The sequence below is a fragment of the Danio rerio genome, chromosome 9 (genome assembly GCF_049306965.1).
Source record: "Danio rerio strain Tuebingen ecotype United States chromosome 9, GRCz12tu, whole genome shotgun sequence".
Classification (NCBI taxonomy): domain Eukaryota; kingdom Metazoa; phylum Chordata; class Actinopteri; order Cypriniformes; family Danionidae; genus Danio; species Danio rerio.
Genome location: NC_133184.1, coordinates 19530806 through 19549517, shown reverse-complemented (window position 1 = coordinate 19549517; position 18712 = coordinate 19530806). Strand labels below are relative to the sequence as shown.

The following is an 18712-nucleotide window of genomic DNA, read 5'->3' as shown; positions in this document are numbered from 1 at the left end:
AATATAATATAATATAATATAATATAATATAATATAATATAATATTTAATCCATGTGTGATATGGTGTTAAAAAAACATTTAATTCAGCTCACCTCCAGCTGAACTTTCTGTTCCAGGTTCTTATAAGTCCTCTGCAGCAACTCTTTTGTCCCCAGAACACCATACCACATCATGTTTTTAGTGCGACTCCTGCATAGTCAGAAGTAAACTAGTTAATCCCTGTTACTGTTTCGGTATAAAACTAAATTCCTGCTAAATTCGTAAAGTACCTGCATTTCTCCGGATGCTCCTCACGCTTGTTGTTGAACTCCAGTGAGATCTTTGCATCCAAGCCGATCCCAAAGTAGTTATTCATCACACACTTCTCCAAATAGCCCTCTCTGTGAATAAAATGACCCATGTTAGCTTTGGGGAGGGCTTTAACAAGAACTTTAACATGAAGGAAGAAGCAGGAGCTCTTACAGTGAATCCAGGTCAGGATCTATGAATGGCGTGGCACCAAACGGATCAATGTTGGCCAGCAGCATCTTACTGATTATAGAGCTTCCAGCGATGGAGGCAGCGAGACCTGCCCGCAGACCTGAAGACCAGAACAGAAATACAGATTTCCAACAATGATCAGCAAGTAGAGACTGGCGATATGGACTCAAAAATATACAGTATTTTTTAACAATATTTACAATAATTTACAATATTAACAATATGTTCTGGTATTTATTGCAATAACTGTATGATTGGCAAAATAATTCATAAGTATCCATTGGCAAAGACTATAGGTGTACAAAAACGGTTCACTATAAATGGGGAAAAGTGCAATGCTCAGTATGTCCACCACAGTGAAAGAAGTCCCGCCTTATGAATTGCTTAACTCTGTTTTGATTTCTCATGATCATCACTATGATCATACTCACATTATCAGGTCAGTCTTTCTAATTTTGTACTGTCCACAGTTGATTTCATTACTAGGGAGATCCTAAAGTCTAAGACCTCTACCTGTTCGCTTGATTCCCTACCGATTATTTTAGTTAGGTCCTGTATTAACTCACTCTTCTTTTATAACATTCATAGTCTGTTCTTCACTATCTACTGCTACCATTCCTTCATCTTTAAAAATGGCACCAATCACTACTATACTTAAAAAGACTGCTGGTCCCAATGGTCTAAACAATTTTAGGCCAATTGCCAACCTTTTGTTTCAAAAATATTGGAAAGAACAGTAGTAGGTCAACTTCATTCACATCTACTGTCCAAACTAACAACATCAATGAGCACTTTCAGTTTTCAATCTTTCACCTGCACTGGCTTCCTGTTCACTATCGTGTACAATATAGAAATCTAAGCTCTTCATAATCTGGCACCTTACTATCTCTCTGATCTTCTTTATTGGTAAACTCTTTTGTGTTTCACTGAGATCTGCTCAATTGTTATCGGTTCCAAATATTAATATGAATGTCATTTAGTGGCAGGGCTTTTGGTGGCACAGGAACTCATGTCATTGCATATTCGTCAGGTGGACTCAGTTTCCAATTTTAAATCTCATGTAAAAAAGTTTCCTTTCAGAATTGCTTTTAATGACTTCCTGGTTTAATACCCTGTCGGCTATTCTTTTTTTTCCTTACTTTTTGTATTTTTATGATGTGCTTGTGACATATTGTAAGGTGTCCTTAAGTGTTTTGAAAGGGCAAAATAGGCAATCATAAGTCTTTATAGCCATGGGGTTTTGTTTAGGAAGGGGTCTGTACAAATTCACTTATTTGTTGCAGCAAACTGTTTTTACTTTTTTAGGCTAATACTGTGAGCCTGCGTTGATTATGACAGGAGAAAAGACATCCCATCACATATCGTTTGCTTCGATTGTCATCCTCCAGGGCTTAGTCTTTTTATTATTCCAGGGTTGCCACAGCGGAATGAACCGCCAACGTATCCAGCACGTTTTTATGCAGCGGATTCCCATTCAGCAACAACCCATCTCTGGAAAACATCCACACGCATTCATTCATACTCATACACTACGGACAATTTAGCCTACCCAATTCACCTGTACCGCATGTCTTTGGACTGTGGGGGAAACCGGGGCACCCGGAGGAAACCCACACGAACGCAGGGAGAACATGCAACATTCGACCTTCTTGCTGTAAAGTGACAGCACAATATTTTAATATTTTAATATTTTTGATTGCGTTTTTTCTAGATAATATACAAACATATAAATGTATATAAAAAATAGAAGTCCTATGAGCAAAGAGATGACATGAAATATATAGCAACACCAAAAACAAGAGAATTGCAGAACTCTTAAATCAAATCTAAACTTTTCTACCCCTTCTAAGCACCATCCCTCACTGTTTCCTGAGGCCTTCAATAACTATGCAAAGATGAATCAAGACAGATTAATAAATAATAAAAAAATTGAATGAATAAATACATTAATTAAATAAATAAAAACAAACAAACAAATTAATTAATCAATTATAATAAATAAATATAAAAGAAAAAAATAATAAAGTGAATACTAAAAGTCTCTCTTTCTCCCTTTTGTAGTTTTAGTCAGTAGGTCCTGTAATGTTACATTTCTCAATGACAGACAGTATGGGACTTTTGTTAAAGGAGTTCAGTGATCCTATTAAACAATGTCTCAGTTTCTCAAGATAGATAAAATGTAGAACCTCTCTAATCCAGTTTTCTGATGATGGAGGGGACACATGTCTGTGTAGTTGGGGTTGGAAGATAATAACCAAAATGTACAGTCAGAGGGTCAGGAGTAGCCATGGGCTGGTAAAAGATTCTGATGGTATGATAACCTTAAATAAAAGTTTACTAATTACTAAAAAAAGTTTACGATTACTAATCTATAATAAGTTATTTTAAAATGTCTAGGAAAAACTAAATCTTTTTTACCCTTTGAACACAATATATTTAATTTTGAGAAACATTTATAATATTTTGGGACAGCAAACGTGTCGAACATGTCAAAACATGTGAAGGCAATCAGCCGGTAACTGTTAATATCTGTTACAGGCATCGCTTCTGTTAGGAAAAATTTTTAGAGTTTGTCATTAGTGAAATTAATTCTATGTAGTACTTTGCATTGTAATAGGGCGTGTCTAGAACAAATAGATGAAGTGTAAACTAAACTAAAATTGCCCTTCAATATGCTTTAGTCACTCAGGTGTGTTATAAAATGTATTTTCTTGCGATAACGGGATTTCTTGAGACATATTTTCCTTACGCTTGCATATATATATTGCTTGTCAGTTTGATTACTGTTGATTTCAAATGCAATACATCTGTTTTTATAAAACTTGTAGTAACGGTGCTTATAATTGGTGGGTGTGACAAAATTTTGGCTGATGCGTCAAATTTTTAAAGTTAGGAGCACCGGTGCTACCAAGCAAAAAGGTTAATTTCATGCCCTGATTAGAGTGAGAATAATAAACTATATTCAAAATATATCCAAATCCTATATAACAGTTTCCATTAGTCAGATGTGCTATTACCGGGACAGATGATGCGGGTGTTGAGAACGGGCAGGTTCTCTTTGCTTGTGGTGAAGGGAGTGATGGAGAAGGATCCGCAGGACTGTGTGCTGCGACTGATGCGTCTCTCTGGAGGAGAACATGGAGACTTTGCCACTGCACGATACAAACACACAACAAAACATCAGCTAAATTAAAACTCAGTATATCATATATTAATATTCTACAATACAATAAACGTTATATTGTTTTAATTTTTGAACTATACTGTATATTTTTATGGTAAAAATATACCTTTTAACCATAAAGAACAGTATTTACATTATATGAAAGAGACCTTAAGCTTGTATAAAATATATAATCAATAAAAACAGAATATATGAATACAGTTAAAGTCAAAATTATTAGCCCCCCTGAATTATTATTATTTCTTCAATTGAAATTTAGTATACATGCCACTAGAGGGCAGCTCTAACCTTTTCAGCCACAAGCCCATTACAGATCCGCCAACAAAAGCTACATCAAAATTCACACTCTGCTCTTTCAAAAGAGCACATATGACTAAGATTGCTGTGTAATATCTCTGATGAAAAGTAAAAATGGTAATTACTGTTCATACAATATACAGTCTAATATATATTTTTTACTAAAAAAAAAAAAAAAAAAACTCTACAAGGTTAAAAATTGACTGGTATTGCTATACTTGCCTGGACATACAGCACCTACAACATGACAAATAATGTAATTGATAATTAATTAATAATGTAAAGCAACTTTTACAGAGCCGATTTAAGCCCTAAAGTGGGTCAATGTCTGCTCAGAATTCAGACTAAAGATGCTATGGCGTATTAAATGGTGTGGCATGCTTTAATAATGTCATTTTATTAATATAATATTGCTAATACACATATTGATCCCTCATTTGAAAGAAGATAAATCAAGAACATCATGTTGAACTCAAATATGTTAAAGGGATAGTTCACCCAAAAATCTAAATTTGCTCACACTAAAACCTTTATGATTTACCTTCTTCTTAATGAAGATCTTTTGAAGAATGCTGAAAACCTGTAACCATTGACTTCCATAGTATAAAAAAACAAATAAAATGGAAGTCAGTGGTTACTGGTTTACAGCATTCTTCAAAATATCTTCTGTTGTGTTTAACAGAAGAAAGAAACTCAAACAGGATTGAAGGTTGAGTAAAAGACAGAATTGTCATTTATAGATAAACTATCCCTTTAACCTACAGTATATACAGTATGACGACCTATTTAAGAGACATAATTTGTCATCTATATACAAAACAGTGTTCTGTTTTTGTCTATGTATTCAAAAATACAGTCTAATATATTTTACATGTTAGTACACATTATTTAGTCACATTATTTAGTATTTTGAATACAATTTGGTGTAAAAAATACATTTTTGAACAGTCTGATTATATAGAAAGTCTAAAAAGAGATGTACAAAAACATGACATTACTGTCAGTCATAAAAGGTCATGTAAATAGAATTTCTTAGTGCAACTGAATCTATTCTATTCCAGAAAATAAACTGCATTTAAATTAAAAAGTCATTATAGCTTGTATAGTGAAAATAGCTGAAATTCACACAGACTACATTCACACTATAGGCAAATGTTGCCCAAATCAGTTTTTTTGTTTTTTTTTGCCCACTGGTGGCTCATTCCAGAGTAATAATCAAGTAACTTTCCTGCCGTATAATGGCTGCAGCAGTCGCAATGATATTAAGCAGCGATGTTACCTAGTTACCTAGCTGGGGACTATTATTAAGCATCGTACGGCGACAAAGTTCCTTTATTATTATGCTAAAATGAGAGTAATTGCTAGCTACATCGACCTAAAAAACAGCACTATTTAATTTTCTGACTGTCATAGTATACAAATTAACTACAAAAGAGACAAGCTTTAAACAAAAAATAAAAATAACAATTAAATACCAATATGATGCTAATTCGATTTAATAACTTATGCTAAGCTAAGCTAAGCTAAAAGAGAAAGACTCGCGAATCGGCTGAATGGATTCAAAAATGGTAAATCTCAATTGTTTAACTCCCCTGTAAAAAGCGATTATACTTTACTTTTTTTAAAGTGAGTAAACCCATTGCCTTAAAAGCAACTAGTTAACTTTACAAAAATAAACCCATTGTAACTCGGAACTGTGAAGTTGACTTATTTTTTATTATTATGCAAATTGTACTCCCTTTTTTAAATAAAAGTAAACTAATCCCGTTTTCCAATACATCTTTATTATATTTGTTTTCCCCCAGCTCTATCTAGCAAAATGACATACAGTAACTAAAATAAATCTTCTCTTCCAGACTCCAGCGTGTCTTCTAAACTCAATATAGGCTATAACAGCAGATTTTATAAGCTTAATGAAGCACAAAATATGTAATATTGTAATAATTATTTGAAAAGAGACATGCTAAAATAGTCTGACACTGTATAAAGGGATTAGTTGACTTTAAAAAAGTGAGTACAATTAGCTTAATTATAAAATTAAGTCAGCTTAACAGGTCCAAGTTACAAAGGGTTTGCTTACTTTACCTTTGTGAAGTCAACTTGTTGCTTTTAAGCCAATTTGTTTACACGCTTTATGTAACTTATATCTTTTTACATGTAGTTTGCATCTTTAATAATTATAAGGCAATAAGTTTACTCTCTTTTTTTAAGTAAAGTCAACTAATCGCTTTTTACTGTGCATTCTAAGGGAGTTGTAAAATTAGCCTATTTCCAAAAAAACAAGAGAAGAGTGTTTCTTTAATGCACAAATGATTCCGGTAAGACAAAAACATGAAGAAACTGAAGCATGGCCCAACAACAGAGGATTTAACGTTTAAGGCCAAGAACAAGCAAGAACAAAGGAAAGATTAAACAGCGACGGCTTGTCTGAGATACAAGTGTGAACTCACAAGGCAGAGTTTCCAGTTCTTTAGTGTCCTCGTCCTTCTCGTTGTCTTTGTTTTCCTCTTCGCTGTCCTTCCTGAAGTCAGAAGGAGACTGAAGCTCCTGCTCCTCTGTGTGTGCGTTCTGTTCATCCACCACTACAGAAAACACACAAACACAACACTCATGTACTTCTTTATGTGGAAAGCTGAATAATGAATACTGTGGGGCTGGGGAATATATGGCATATATTAATATTTATATAACATATGTAATAGTCTATATTTTGCTTGGGTTTATAAATGATGCAATTTTGTGAACATAAACTTTTTTAATGTACTTTCAGAATGCTTTCTTGTGAATTGCTTCAGCTATGAAACATAAACGAATTGGGCTTTTTTAATGTAGAGCCTTGCTTTTACATCAGCTTGCTATAATTATTGCCATTTTATTGATTTACTTATTCTTGATTTATTTATTGATCTACATACTGTAGTGTTTGCTCACGTGCTGTTTTAATTGTCTCTTGCAATGAATCAATTTAAACCTCTGATTTATTTAATCACTAAAACAATGTCCCATATGGCATTCCTAAATTATTTTAATAAAAAATATGTCTTTTTTATGCATTTAAAATAAACAAAAAATAAATGTATGTTTGTTTTGATCAAGCGGCAATCTTCCGCTCTCCCTGAAACTGAATTCTGTTGAATTCAACTGAAACTGTAACTCATCGAAATTCTGCTAGTCCTGGCTCCATAACAGAGCAAATTTCTATTGACCCCACTGTTAAAATGGCCAACTTTACAGCAGAAAAAAAGGTGTTTACAGCCTGGTACAAGGAATGATTTTGGTTCATATAGCTAATATTACCCTTCATGATAACTGTGAGGGGGTGCGTTTTTTTTCTAACTCATCCATTTCCTTTATATTACGTTTTATTTAGTCTGCATAATTAAGGGCGTGGCCACTTGAGTGACAGCTGGGTCTCGCTGGTCGTCGTCACTTTACCTCAGCTGATTCCGGCTGATTAGCTGCTGAACTCGGCATATACATCATAATTTCGTTTTGTTTTATGTGGCTTAACACAGTCAGTTGTTTTTTTAAAATTATTACTTACAATTATCAGATAATATGGCATGCTGTGTGCATTTAATTGTGCTCACAAACCATTTACGTGGCCTCTATTTCCCAGGTGTAATTATTTTAATAAAAAAAAGGATTTATTTTATTTTAATACATTAAAAAAATATATATATCAAATTTACAAAATATAGCCATTATCACTTTGTATAATTATGAATCCACATAATTTGAAAATAGACAAGAAATGGCTTAATATAATGTACAATGTCAGTATGCATTCATGTTCACATAATAAAATATTCCATGTTTTCAAATGTTGAAACTTAAATACTGGGAGAAATATGTACATAATAAATAAACACACAAATAAACAAATAAATAACAAATACGATTTAAATAGAATTTTGAATTTAAATATACATGAAGTATAATAAATATAAATTGCAATATTTAAGGTTTGAAAACATGAAACATTATATATTTATTATTGTGTATTTAATATAAAAACGAGCTGCATGTACAGTATACACAAATGTATATAGCTATCATTATGGGGACTTCCCACAGACACAATGATTTTTCTACTGCAGATACTATATTCTGTCTTCTTCCCTTAACCCTAAACCTAAACCAAACCCTCACAGAAAACATTTATCATTTTGTGTGATTTATAAGCCATTTTCCTCATGGGAAATAAAACAAATGTCCCCACAAGGTCAAAAATAACTGGTATTACTATACATCTGGTGCCTACAACATGATGACTAATGTGATTATTCATTCATTTATTTTCCTTTCCCCGTAGTCCCTTTATTAATCCGGGGTCGCCACAGCGAAATGAATCGCCAACTTATCCAGTATATGTTTTACACAGCGGATGCCCTTCCAGCTGCAACCCATTACTGGGAAACACCCATACACACTCATTCACACACATACTGTACACTACAGACAATTTAGCCTACTCAATTCACCTATAACGCATGTCTTTGGACTTGTAGGCGAAACCGAAGCACCCAGAGGAAACCCACGTGAACACGGAGAGAACATGTAAACTCCACACAGGAACACCAACTGACCCAGTTGAGGATCGAACTAGTGACCTTCTTGCTGTGAGGCAAACGTGCTACCCACTGTGCCACCGTGCAGACCTATGATGAATGATGTAATTATTCATTCTTTTATTCTCGTTTCGACGTAGTCTCTTTATTAATCAGGGGTTGCCACAATGAAATGAGCTACCAACTTATCCAGCATGTTTTACACAGTGGATGCCCTTGCAGCTGCAACCCATCACTGGAAAACACTCATGCACTTCTGCATTCCCACACATACACTACGGACAATTTATTTTATTCACTTCCCCTATAGTGCATGTCTTTGGACTGTGGAGGAAACCAGAGCATCCGGAGGAAGCCCACATGAACACAGGGAGAACATGCGAACTCCACACAGAAATCCTAACTGACCCAGCCGGGGTTCTGTATTTTCACTTTTTTTTTTCAAATGACTTCATTCGGTGTGATTTATAAGCCATTTTCTTGATGAGGACCAAAAAAAACTCCACAAGGTCAAAAATGACCTGTATTGCTATATTTGCCAGGACATCTGTTGCCCACAACATGATGAATAATGTATTAATAATTAATTAATAATGTAAAGTAATTTTTACAGAGCCGATTAAAGCTCTAAAGTGAGTCAATGTCTGCTCAGATTTCAAACTAAAGATGCTATGCCGCATAAAATGGTGTGCCATATTTTTGAAAATCTAGTCAGGTTTGGTTTCTGTGTTGCTTTTGTTGTCATTTTATCAACATAATATTGCATATTGATCCCTCATTTGAAAGAAAATAAATCAAGAACATCACGCAGACCTGAACCCAAATATGTTAAAGGGATAGTTCACCCAAAAATCTAAACTTATTCACCCTAAAACCTTTTTGATTTCCTTTCCTCTTAAAAGAAGATATTTTGAAAAATGCTGAAATCCAGTAATTTGCAATAAAAAACAAATTAAATGGAAGTCAATGGTCACAGGTTTCCAGCATTCTTTAAAATATCTTCTTTTTTGTTTAACAGAAGAAAGAAACTCATACAGGATTGAGGGGTGAGTAAATGACAGAACTGTCATTTATACTGTAGGTAAACTATCCCTTTAACCTACTGTATATACAGTATAATGACCTATTTAAGTTACATGATTCATCATCTATACACAAAACAGCGTTCTGTTTTGGTCCATGTATTCAAAAAGACATACGAGGATGAGCTAAAGAATCATACTTCTCTCAGCCTGCTCGATGATCTGTCTGAGGGCTTTCTTCAGGCTGTTGGCCCTCAGCACCAGCTGCTCTCTGGGTCTGAAGAGTTTATGAGCGGAGCCTTTCTCCGTCTCGTTCTCCTTCAACTCTGTTAGAGACTCTTCGCTCAGATCTTCGTCCTCCTCCTCCAGCTCTTCCTCCTCCACCTCCTCCTCCACGATGGGTGGTGTGGTAAGGGCTGTGGGCGACAGGACCTGAGCCTCCAAATTTAACGTCTGCAGGAGTGACTCCAGCTTCTCATTCAGCATTGCACACTGGGTACAAACCGGGTTGGATAGGTTACTTTTAAAATACAGATTACAAATACATTCTTTATAACGTATTTTGTAACATTTGTTGTTCGATTATTCAACTTAACTAACCCACAAGTGATTTCAAACCTTTATGAGTTTCTTTTTAATGTTGAACACCAAAAAAAATATTTTGAAGAAAGCTGAAAACCTGTAACTATTGACTTGCATAGTAGGAAAAACAAATACTATGAAGTCAGTGGTTACAGGTTTTCAACATTTTCCAATAATCCTTTAACACCTTTAAATGTTGCTGTGTTTATGCGGTACACTCAAAAATATATATTTTTGCTGCTTGTTGAGCTGAAACAACACAATTCTTGAGATTCTATTGGGACCACTTAATTGTTTTATGTTCAATCTACTTAAATTTGTTAACTTAATCGATTTGTATTGGCACAACATGAATGAATTGTGTGGAACCCAGCATTTTTTACAGAGTAAATTAAGCTACTGTAACATCACATAGATCACATAATAGACAAAATATTTTTTTTTAATTAGCCTTTAATGCATATTTCTTTCCAGGCACTTTAACGTTAAACTAGTTTATACTGATTGTCCTACAATACACTGAAAAAGAGTCATTGAATTTACTAAATTGTTTTAAGGTTGCAAACTATTTAAATGGGCTGAATTTAAACATCCAATTTAATTTGAACATTAATTTAATTTGATTGTTTAAATTCAGCCTATGTAAATTGTTTGCAACCACTTTAAAACATTTTAGTAAATCTAATGAATAATTTTTTTTCAGTGTATTGCAAAGACAATAAATGGCAATGCTGTGACATTATTGAATAGCTTTTACAGAATGTCCACCATATTTCTGCACTTACTGTATTTATGGCTATAACCTAGAGTTATAAGAGACTCACTTTGAGAGCCAGTGCATCAGATTCTTCTGAGCTGTCGCTGCCTCTCTCGTAACACTTTCCAACTCTTGACACAAATTCCTTTACCGTCTCACACAATACTCTGTAGAAGAAGAGAGCAATGTTGTCTTTACCGTTGTTTCTGTTTGCTAATATGGAGTGTAAAATGCGAGAGGACTTACTTTGATGAAGATATGACCACTGAGTGCTGATCTGAGTTCAGAATCTTTGTGAGATGAGCAGCCACTGAATCCTCATAAGCTGAAATCTGTAACTAAAACCAGCCAAACGGATCACATCATGCCATGCTTGCATCTTAAAGAGCAATAGAATGACTAATTAACTAATGATAGGGTTAAAAAAGATTTATTGAAAAGCTAAATAAGATCTAAATAATTCTCTCATTTTTAATAAGTATGCAGTAAACATGAGCCAAATATGAGTTAGGCTAAACTGGGTTTGTGTAAATTGAGAAGCCTGCACAGGAACAACATTGGGAGAAGGCTATGCTGAAGAATGACTGATTTTGAAAGCATTGATTATATATGTTAAATACTCATATGAAGTCATATGCATAGAAGCTACAGTGAGTATCATATTATCAAGTTAATGTAACATCACTTAGTTCTTTTTACATAAATTGTATCTATGCTCTGGTGTCAAAACAGTTGCTGACATAGACCTGTGACATCTCTGTTGACCTTAGCAAGCTGGAAGAGAGCCAAGAATAACAGGACCACCTAGGGTAAAAACTTATCCAAGGATGGTCAGGAGGTAAAACGAGACGCCTAAGTGTGTCAAATAATGTCAAATAATCTGTATAAAGATTGTAGAAAACACAGAGACTTTAGAAAATTGTCCAGGAGCAACTTCAGAATGCTCTGAGGTCTGCTCTGCACTTTCTTGGCTTTATTATGGATAATAAAGTCTATTTTCTGATGTTCAAAACCTCCAGTCTGATAGAGTCTCATTGATAAGAAGGTCGACAACTACGACAAATGGCTTTCAAAATAAAACTCGAAAAGACAAAAACAACTTGACAATACTGATTTAGCTATATAATATGTAAATATGTGTTTTTAATAAGAGAATGCTTGTGCTGCTAAAGAGCAAAACATCCAAAAATTGGGTAACTTTATTTTAGGGGTTCAAAATGATGCATTAGTTAAGCATTATTTTTTTGTTCACAATTAAGCATTAGTTAAAACAAAAGCACTAATTATTTATGGTTAACTCAAGCCCTGCTCGCACTGTGAGATTTCAGCCACGATTTTGTCATCTGAAACAAATTTGTGAAATCCTAAAAGATTCCTGAAATCCCAGGCTAAATCGGTAATCTCTGATCGTTGGTTTGACATGCGATTAGATTTTTCCTGAACTGAAGTTCTGGCAGTGTCAGAAGATTTCAGACACTTTCCTGCAATGTGACAACCGCTGCGATGAGCGTCAATCCAAGAAACAATGGAAGCTCCAAATTTTATGGCGCAATCCATGCGTCAATTCAAATGACCACGGGGAAATGTCACATCAGTTTTTTCTTCCTGGTTTTATTTGACACATGCTGCGTGCAAAATTGCCACTACAGATTGCTTATGTTTGCTTTGAGGAATCATTTCAGAACGTGGGATAGTGAAAGTGTCACAGGTGGATGACGGCAAACTCCGGGGGTGTTTTTTTTTTTTTTTTTTCTTCTGTGTTTGGTGCTTCTTTATTGTCGTTCAGTCTGATTTTATGACAGCTGAGAGCTTACAGTGCGACATGGGAGCCATGTTCATGCAGTCTGACATGCTACAATCGTTCAGGATTATATATATATATATATATATATATATATATATATATATATATATATATATATATATATATATATATATATATATTTAGGGATGTAACGGTATTGTAAATACCGTCATACCGCAATATTAATTTGTCTTCTGAGAAAATTTGCTCAGGCGAATGAAGCGAACGGGAGGTACCGGAAACTACAATTCCCATCAGCCCAGGCTTGGCCATAATCCCTTGCGGTCTGTTGTCGCTACAGATCCAGTAATGCGGAAATGGAGTGTGCTGCTAGAAGCAGGGATCAAAAAGAGCTGGAAAACCCTAAAGCGGGTGTTGTCGCCGCGCGCGTACTGAATAGTGGTGTTGTCGCGCGAGTTCTTTTCAGCTGTGTTGTCGCGCGAGTTCTTTTCAGCTGTGTTGTCGCGCGAGTTCTTTTCAGCTGTGTTGTCGCGCGCGTACTGTAAAGCGGGGACGGAGGGTATGTCGCGTCGCGGGGACACTTTTGATCATTTTGGAAGGGAACTTTCTATCCAAGACTAAAAAGGGCATGTGCACTGCACAGGTTGAGCCCTGTGTGTGCACGTGCCTGCAAGTCGGGGAATACGACTAATAATCAGTCATGGGGACTGCAGAAACACAGCACACTGTTCAGATTGATGCAGACATGAGATCTCTATCTCACTCATGGTTTGTCCTCTCAAGCGGGGGAAAGACAATGCACAACGTTACCCACTGCTGTCAACCTGGGCCAAGTCATATCTCTCTTGTCCCAGAAACCTCAGTCCCAAATGAGAGGGTTTTTTTCTGTTGTAGGGGACATTGTAAATACCCAGAGACACCAGCTTTTACCAGATTATATTTATATGATAATTTTCCTTTAAACCCATCTCTATCTAAGTGAGTGAGTGATTAAATGTTGAATGTGATGAGTTTTCAACACTACTAAATTGAAACTTAATTTTTTTACATGGTTTAATATTTTTTTGTTATTAAAATTGAAGTTCCTGTTTCAAAGCTTACAGATAGATGGCTAATTTGTATGTCATTGACACTTTTGGCACTTTTTTGGAGTATTTTCATAAGTTTTGTTTTTTCCTGTAAATGATTCAATAAATACCGTACCGTGACATTCATACCGAGGTATTACCGTACCGTGAAATTCTGATACCGTTACATCCCTAATATATATATATATATATATATATATATATATATATATATATATATATATATATATATATATAATTTAAAAAAATATTATTTTTTTTAAACCAAGTGTGAGACAACCTTAACTTTTGATTTTAAAATGGGGGGTAAAATTGCCTCTATTAACACTGTATTAATGACATTTTATCTTTAATTATTACCTTGTTTTAGTCAAAAAAATTGAGTATTCCCCAATAATTGCCATAATTATTGTGGATATAGCTTTTACTTTATAATAGGGGGTCACATTTTCTTTGTTAGCACTGTATTAATGACATTTTAGCCTTAATAAGCAACTATATTGACTGGAAAAAATTAACATTATTTTACAGGTATTTGTCTGTGTGTGTTTTTTTTTTTTTTACAGAAGTTTCCATCTTTATTATACAGTGAAATAGCTGTTATCTATGTTTGTAAAAAAAAAATCTAACATTAAATTTACAGTTATTTACTTGTATTTTGGTATTACATTATTTTTCTGTTTTTTTTAAGGAGAAATTCTTTATTTTCAGAAAGTAACACGACATTTTATGCTAATATTTACAGATTGTTCCTGTAGAAATAGGGAAACAAAAATTCTGTCTAATTGTCTTTATATTAATAGTTTGAAGATTAAAGTGAAGTTAACAATGTCAAATAATAGCTTATTGTTTGAAAGTTGCACTGTATACGGTTTATTTTACTACTCTTCGCTATGTATATAAAGTTGTTGTCAGAATTATTAGCACCCTTTGATTTTTTTTTCTCCTTTTTTAAATATTTCCCAAATGATGTTTAACAGGGCAAGGAAATTTTTACAGTATGTCTGATAATATTTTTTTTCTTTTGGAGAAAGTCTTATTTGTCTTATTTCAGCTAGAATAATAGCAGTTATTAATTTTTTAAACACCATTTTAAGGACAAAATTATTAGCTCCTTTAAGTGTTTTTTTTTTTTCGAGAGAGACTACAGAATAAACCATAGTTATACAATAACTTGCCTAATTACCCTAACCTGCCTAGTTAACCTAATTAATCTAGTTAAGCCTTTAAATGACACTTTCAACTTAGAAATAAAATAAATCAGTTATTAGAAATGTTTAGAAATATGTATATGAATTGTATACAGAAATTGGGGGAAAAATAAACATATATTATATATATTTATAAACATCCTCTCTCTCTTCCTCATATATATATATATATATATATATATATATATATATATATATATATATATATATATATATATATATATATATATATATATATGAGGAAGAGAGAGAGATGATGTTTCAACAAATTTATATTTATTTTTATAATATAAAAAAAAAGTGAATGATTCAGGTGTTTATTTGCTCTAATTCAAACAAATGACGTAAAAAAAATGTAAAAAGTTGATTTGTGAGTCTTTTGAGCATTTCATTAGAAAAAGAACTTTTGTATTTAACTTGGTTTACAATGGATGTGCACATGTTTGTTTTTGCTGCTTCTGGTTTACAGATAAAGTATCACATGTCACTCTTTAACATGTCAACAGCTCTTTTATTGGTGTTGATGTACGTGTTTGCATGTGTCGCTGGTACCTGGCCGTCCTCTGCCTCCTCAGGCGTAGCAGGACAGCTGTGTTTGGGAGGTATTTTAATCTCATACGTCATTATACTCCACCTGTAAACAGCAGCTGCAGATGTAGCCAACAACACTGATATTATGCATGTGACATAGTTGTGGGAACATGACAGTATGGAGATCTGTACCTGTCCAGCATTTTGGTGCTAGCTCGCTCCAGCTTCTCCAGTATCTGAGGCAGCTGAGTGTCATCATCACATGACGGCCCCCAACCTAGCACCCGTGCTAGGTCATTCCCGGTGCCCAACGGCAGAACACCCAGCTGGCACTGCCAACAAGAGACATTCCGTTGTTTTATCCAGTTCATTAAGCTCTGACATGTATAAGCCAGGGGCTAACTATGTAGAAACATGTGATATGAACATTTTGGGCCGAAAACTGAAACAAAAATATTTTGGAATAATTATTTAATACTTTATTAAACAAGAAAAGAGGAAAAATAAGACAATCTGAAGAAACCTGTAACTTTTGACTTCCTTAGAAAGAAAAACAATTACTATGGAAGTCAATAGTTAAAGATTTTCAGATTATTTTACATTTCTTCTTTTGAAGACCAAAAACAAAAATAGTTTGGAATAATTATTTCTTACTTTATTAAATACGATATAAAGTCAGCTTATATTAAATAAAATTTAATTATCAATCTGATTTGACAAAAAATACTATTAAAATCACATTTTATTGACGGTAGCATATAATCGAACATTAAAATATTGTGTTTCAGTTATTTTGTCGAAACAGCCTTTACAATACCCATGTATAAAAAAAATATCTACAAAGTCTTCATTATGCTCTATAAAGTATAAATTAGAACCATCATTAAGAGAATTTTCCTTTTTTAAAACCATAGATATATATATATATATATATATATATATATATATATATATATATATATATATATATATATATATATATATATATATATATATATATATACACATTAGATATCGCATATACAGCCTCTGAGTATGCGTCAATAGCGCCGCCACATTTGAACAGTGCTTCCAGGACAAATGACATTCAAAAGCACTAGTCAAGACTCAAGCCAATGTGAAGATGCTGGAGTTTAGCGCTATGTACGGATGTATAATGAGCAAATAAAGAAAACAAAGCTGAAAGGTAGAACATTTCATTGGTAAGATTGAATTTTTTAACGGTTTTGTATGTTACGTACTTTTGTGCTAAACAAGTATTGATAATAATAGAGTCTCTTACTGACCTGACCATGCTAAGGCAAAGTAGCATGAACCCGCACTAATTACTAGGCTTATTCTAGTTTTGTTGAATAAAATAAGCAAACAATGTAAATGAAATATAACAAGATGCTGCAATGCTAAAAACTTGTATTATTGTCGGCTAAGTGAACGAGTCGTTCATTACTGGATTCATTCACAAACGAATCGCTCCCTCTGTTAGAATGAGAAGTGAAAATAGGTGAGGGTGTGTGTTTCAGGACACGGATTAGCTCAAATTTAACAGAGAGGAAGGATAATACATTTCCATGAACACAAACACACGCTCTTTGTCAGCAATGCCTGTGCGGTCACTTATCCATCGATGTAGAAAAGTGATGTACAATTATAATTTTTATAACTAAAAAAAATATTTGCATACTGACCACTGGGAAAACTCCCAATCATAGATATATACATATATGTGTATATATCTCTGGCTCTGGATGGCCAGTCCTACACTGCACCTTGGTCCCACATTCACTTCAAAGGAGCACTACCCTGTACTAAAATATCAGCTCTATTGACTCATTCCTTCCAATAGACAACAATAGCGTAGGCAACATCTAATGTAAATATCTTTGACCTAAAACAAGCTACGCCTATTTCACTGTCAACGTCACCCAATCATGTTCTTCAAAGAAGAAGCCATACAAATCAGTTTGGCCATGGCAGCACAGTAGATCTATTGCAAGCCGAAGGAACTTATTTACTACAGAGAAATGTATGCTGTATGCATGTTATTTGACTGGATTTAGCTTTTTATGTGAACATGTGTGGTTCATGAATAAATAAGTATATGTGTTATATAAATAAGCGGAATATTAAGCCATTTTTAACTTTTGACCATTGTGTATGCTTGGGTGCAAATGTGAATCCAATTCACTATCTATGCACAGTGCCTATGGCTAGAGGAAGAGGGAATCCAGCACTGCTAAACACAAATTTTTTGGTTATTTTTTCCTACGGCCGATAATTCATTTTTATTTCTCTTTTGGTCGATAATTCAAAGAAAATTTTTGGACAGTAATTTTAAGCTGACAAAAAAAAAAAAAAAAAATAGTCTCCTATTTCATAGTCTCCAGAAACTCACCTGTTTCATTCATTCATTCATTCATTCATTTATTTCTTTTATTTTCGGCTTAGTCCCTTTATTAATCTGGGGTTGCCACAGCGGAATAAACCGCCAACTTATCAAGCATATGTTTTATGCAGAGGATGCCCTTCCAGCTGCAACCCATCACTGGAAACACCCAAACACACTCAATCACACACACATACACTACTGCCAATTTTAGCTTGCCCAATTCACCTACAGCACTTGTCTGTGGACTTGTGGGGGGAAACGGAGCACCTGGAGGAAACCCACGTGAACATGGGAAGAACATGCAAACTCCACACAGAAATGCCAACTGACCCAACCGAGGCTCAAACCAGCGACCTTCTTGCTGTGAGGCGATCGTGCTACCCACTGCGCCACCACGTCACCACTCACCTGTTTATGAAGATTTAGTTTATCGATTTCAGACAGCACCCAGCCAACGCTTCCATCTCCACCACACACAAGGATCCGGAAGTTGTCAAACTTTTGGAACAAGCGAAGCCTTAAGAAGAGACAAATAAAAATGATAAGCTAACTCACACAAACTGTAAGAGCTACAATAAATGGGGAAATCAGATTTGGATAGTTGATGTGCTGTGGTGTGAGATAAACTGAAAATAAACATTTTTAACAGTATTTTCTAATAGTTTTCTAATCATTTTACCTGCAGTTTTTATAAACTCATAATTTACTACCTTTTCGCTATGTTGATGGCAGTTTTTGCCCCATTGACATCCATTATAATGACATCTTTGAATGCAAAGTTATGACAGCATATAAATAGCATTCTTGATTGTTGGTGGTTTTTCAGTTGGGAAGAGG

The 18712-nt window shown here is 34.3% G+C and overlaps 1 protein-coding gene across 32 annotated transcripts in view; it reads right to left on the bottom strand.

Annotated features, from left to right (window-relative positions):
• dgkh (diacylglycerol kinase, eta) overlaps window positions 1-18712 on the bottom strand; it is a 159397-nt gene that overhangs the window by 31634 nt on the left and 109051 nt on the right. For 22 of the 32 annotated variants that reach the window (XM_068223576.2, XM_073912560.1, XM_073912559.1 and 19 more), the window contains 11 exons: window positions 18284-18392; window positions 15682-15821; window positions 15511-15592; window positions 11141-11232; window positions 10962-11061; window positions 9756-10047; window positions 6413-6544; window positions 3499-3633; window positions 464-581; window positions 271-381; window positions 94-190 (listed from right to left, as the gene is read on the bottom strand). In XM_068223576.2, the coding sequence (XP_068079677.2) occupies window positions 94-190; window positions 271-381; window positions 464-581; window positions 3499-3633; window positions 6413-6544; window positions 9756-10047; window positions 10962-11061; window positions 11141-11232; window positions 15511-15592; window positions 15682-15821; window positions 18284-18392 (1408 nt within the window). Of the gene's footprint in view, window positions 1-93; window positions 191-270; window positions 382-463; window positions 582-3498; window positions 3634-6412; window positions 6545-9755; window positions 10048-10961; window positions 11062-11140; window positions 11233-15510; window positions 15606-15681; window positions 15822-18283; window positions 18393-18712 lie in introns of all 32 variants that reach the window. The other 10 variants (XM_073912579.1, XM_073912577.1, XM_073912581.1 and 7 more) reach the window with 1 other exon arrangement.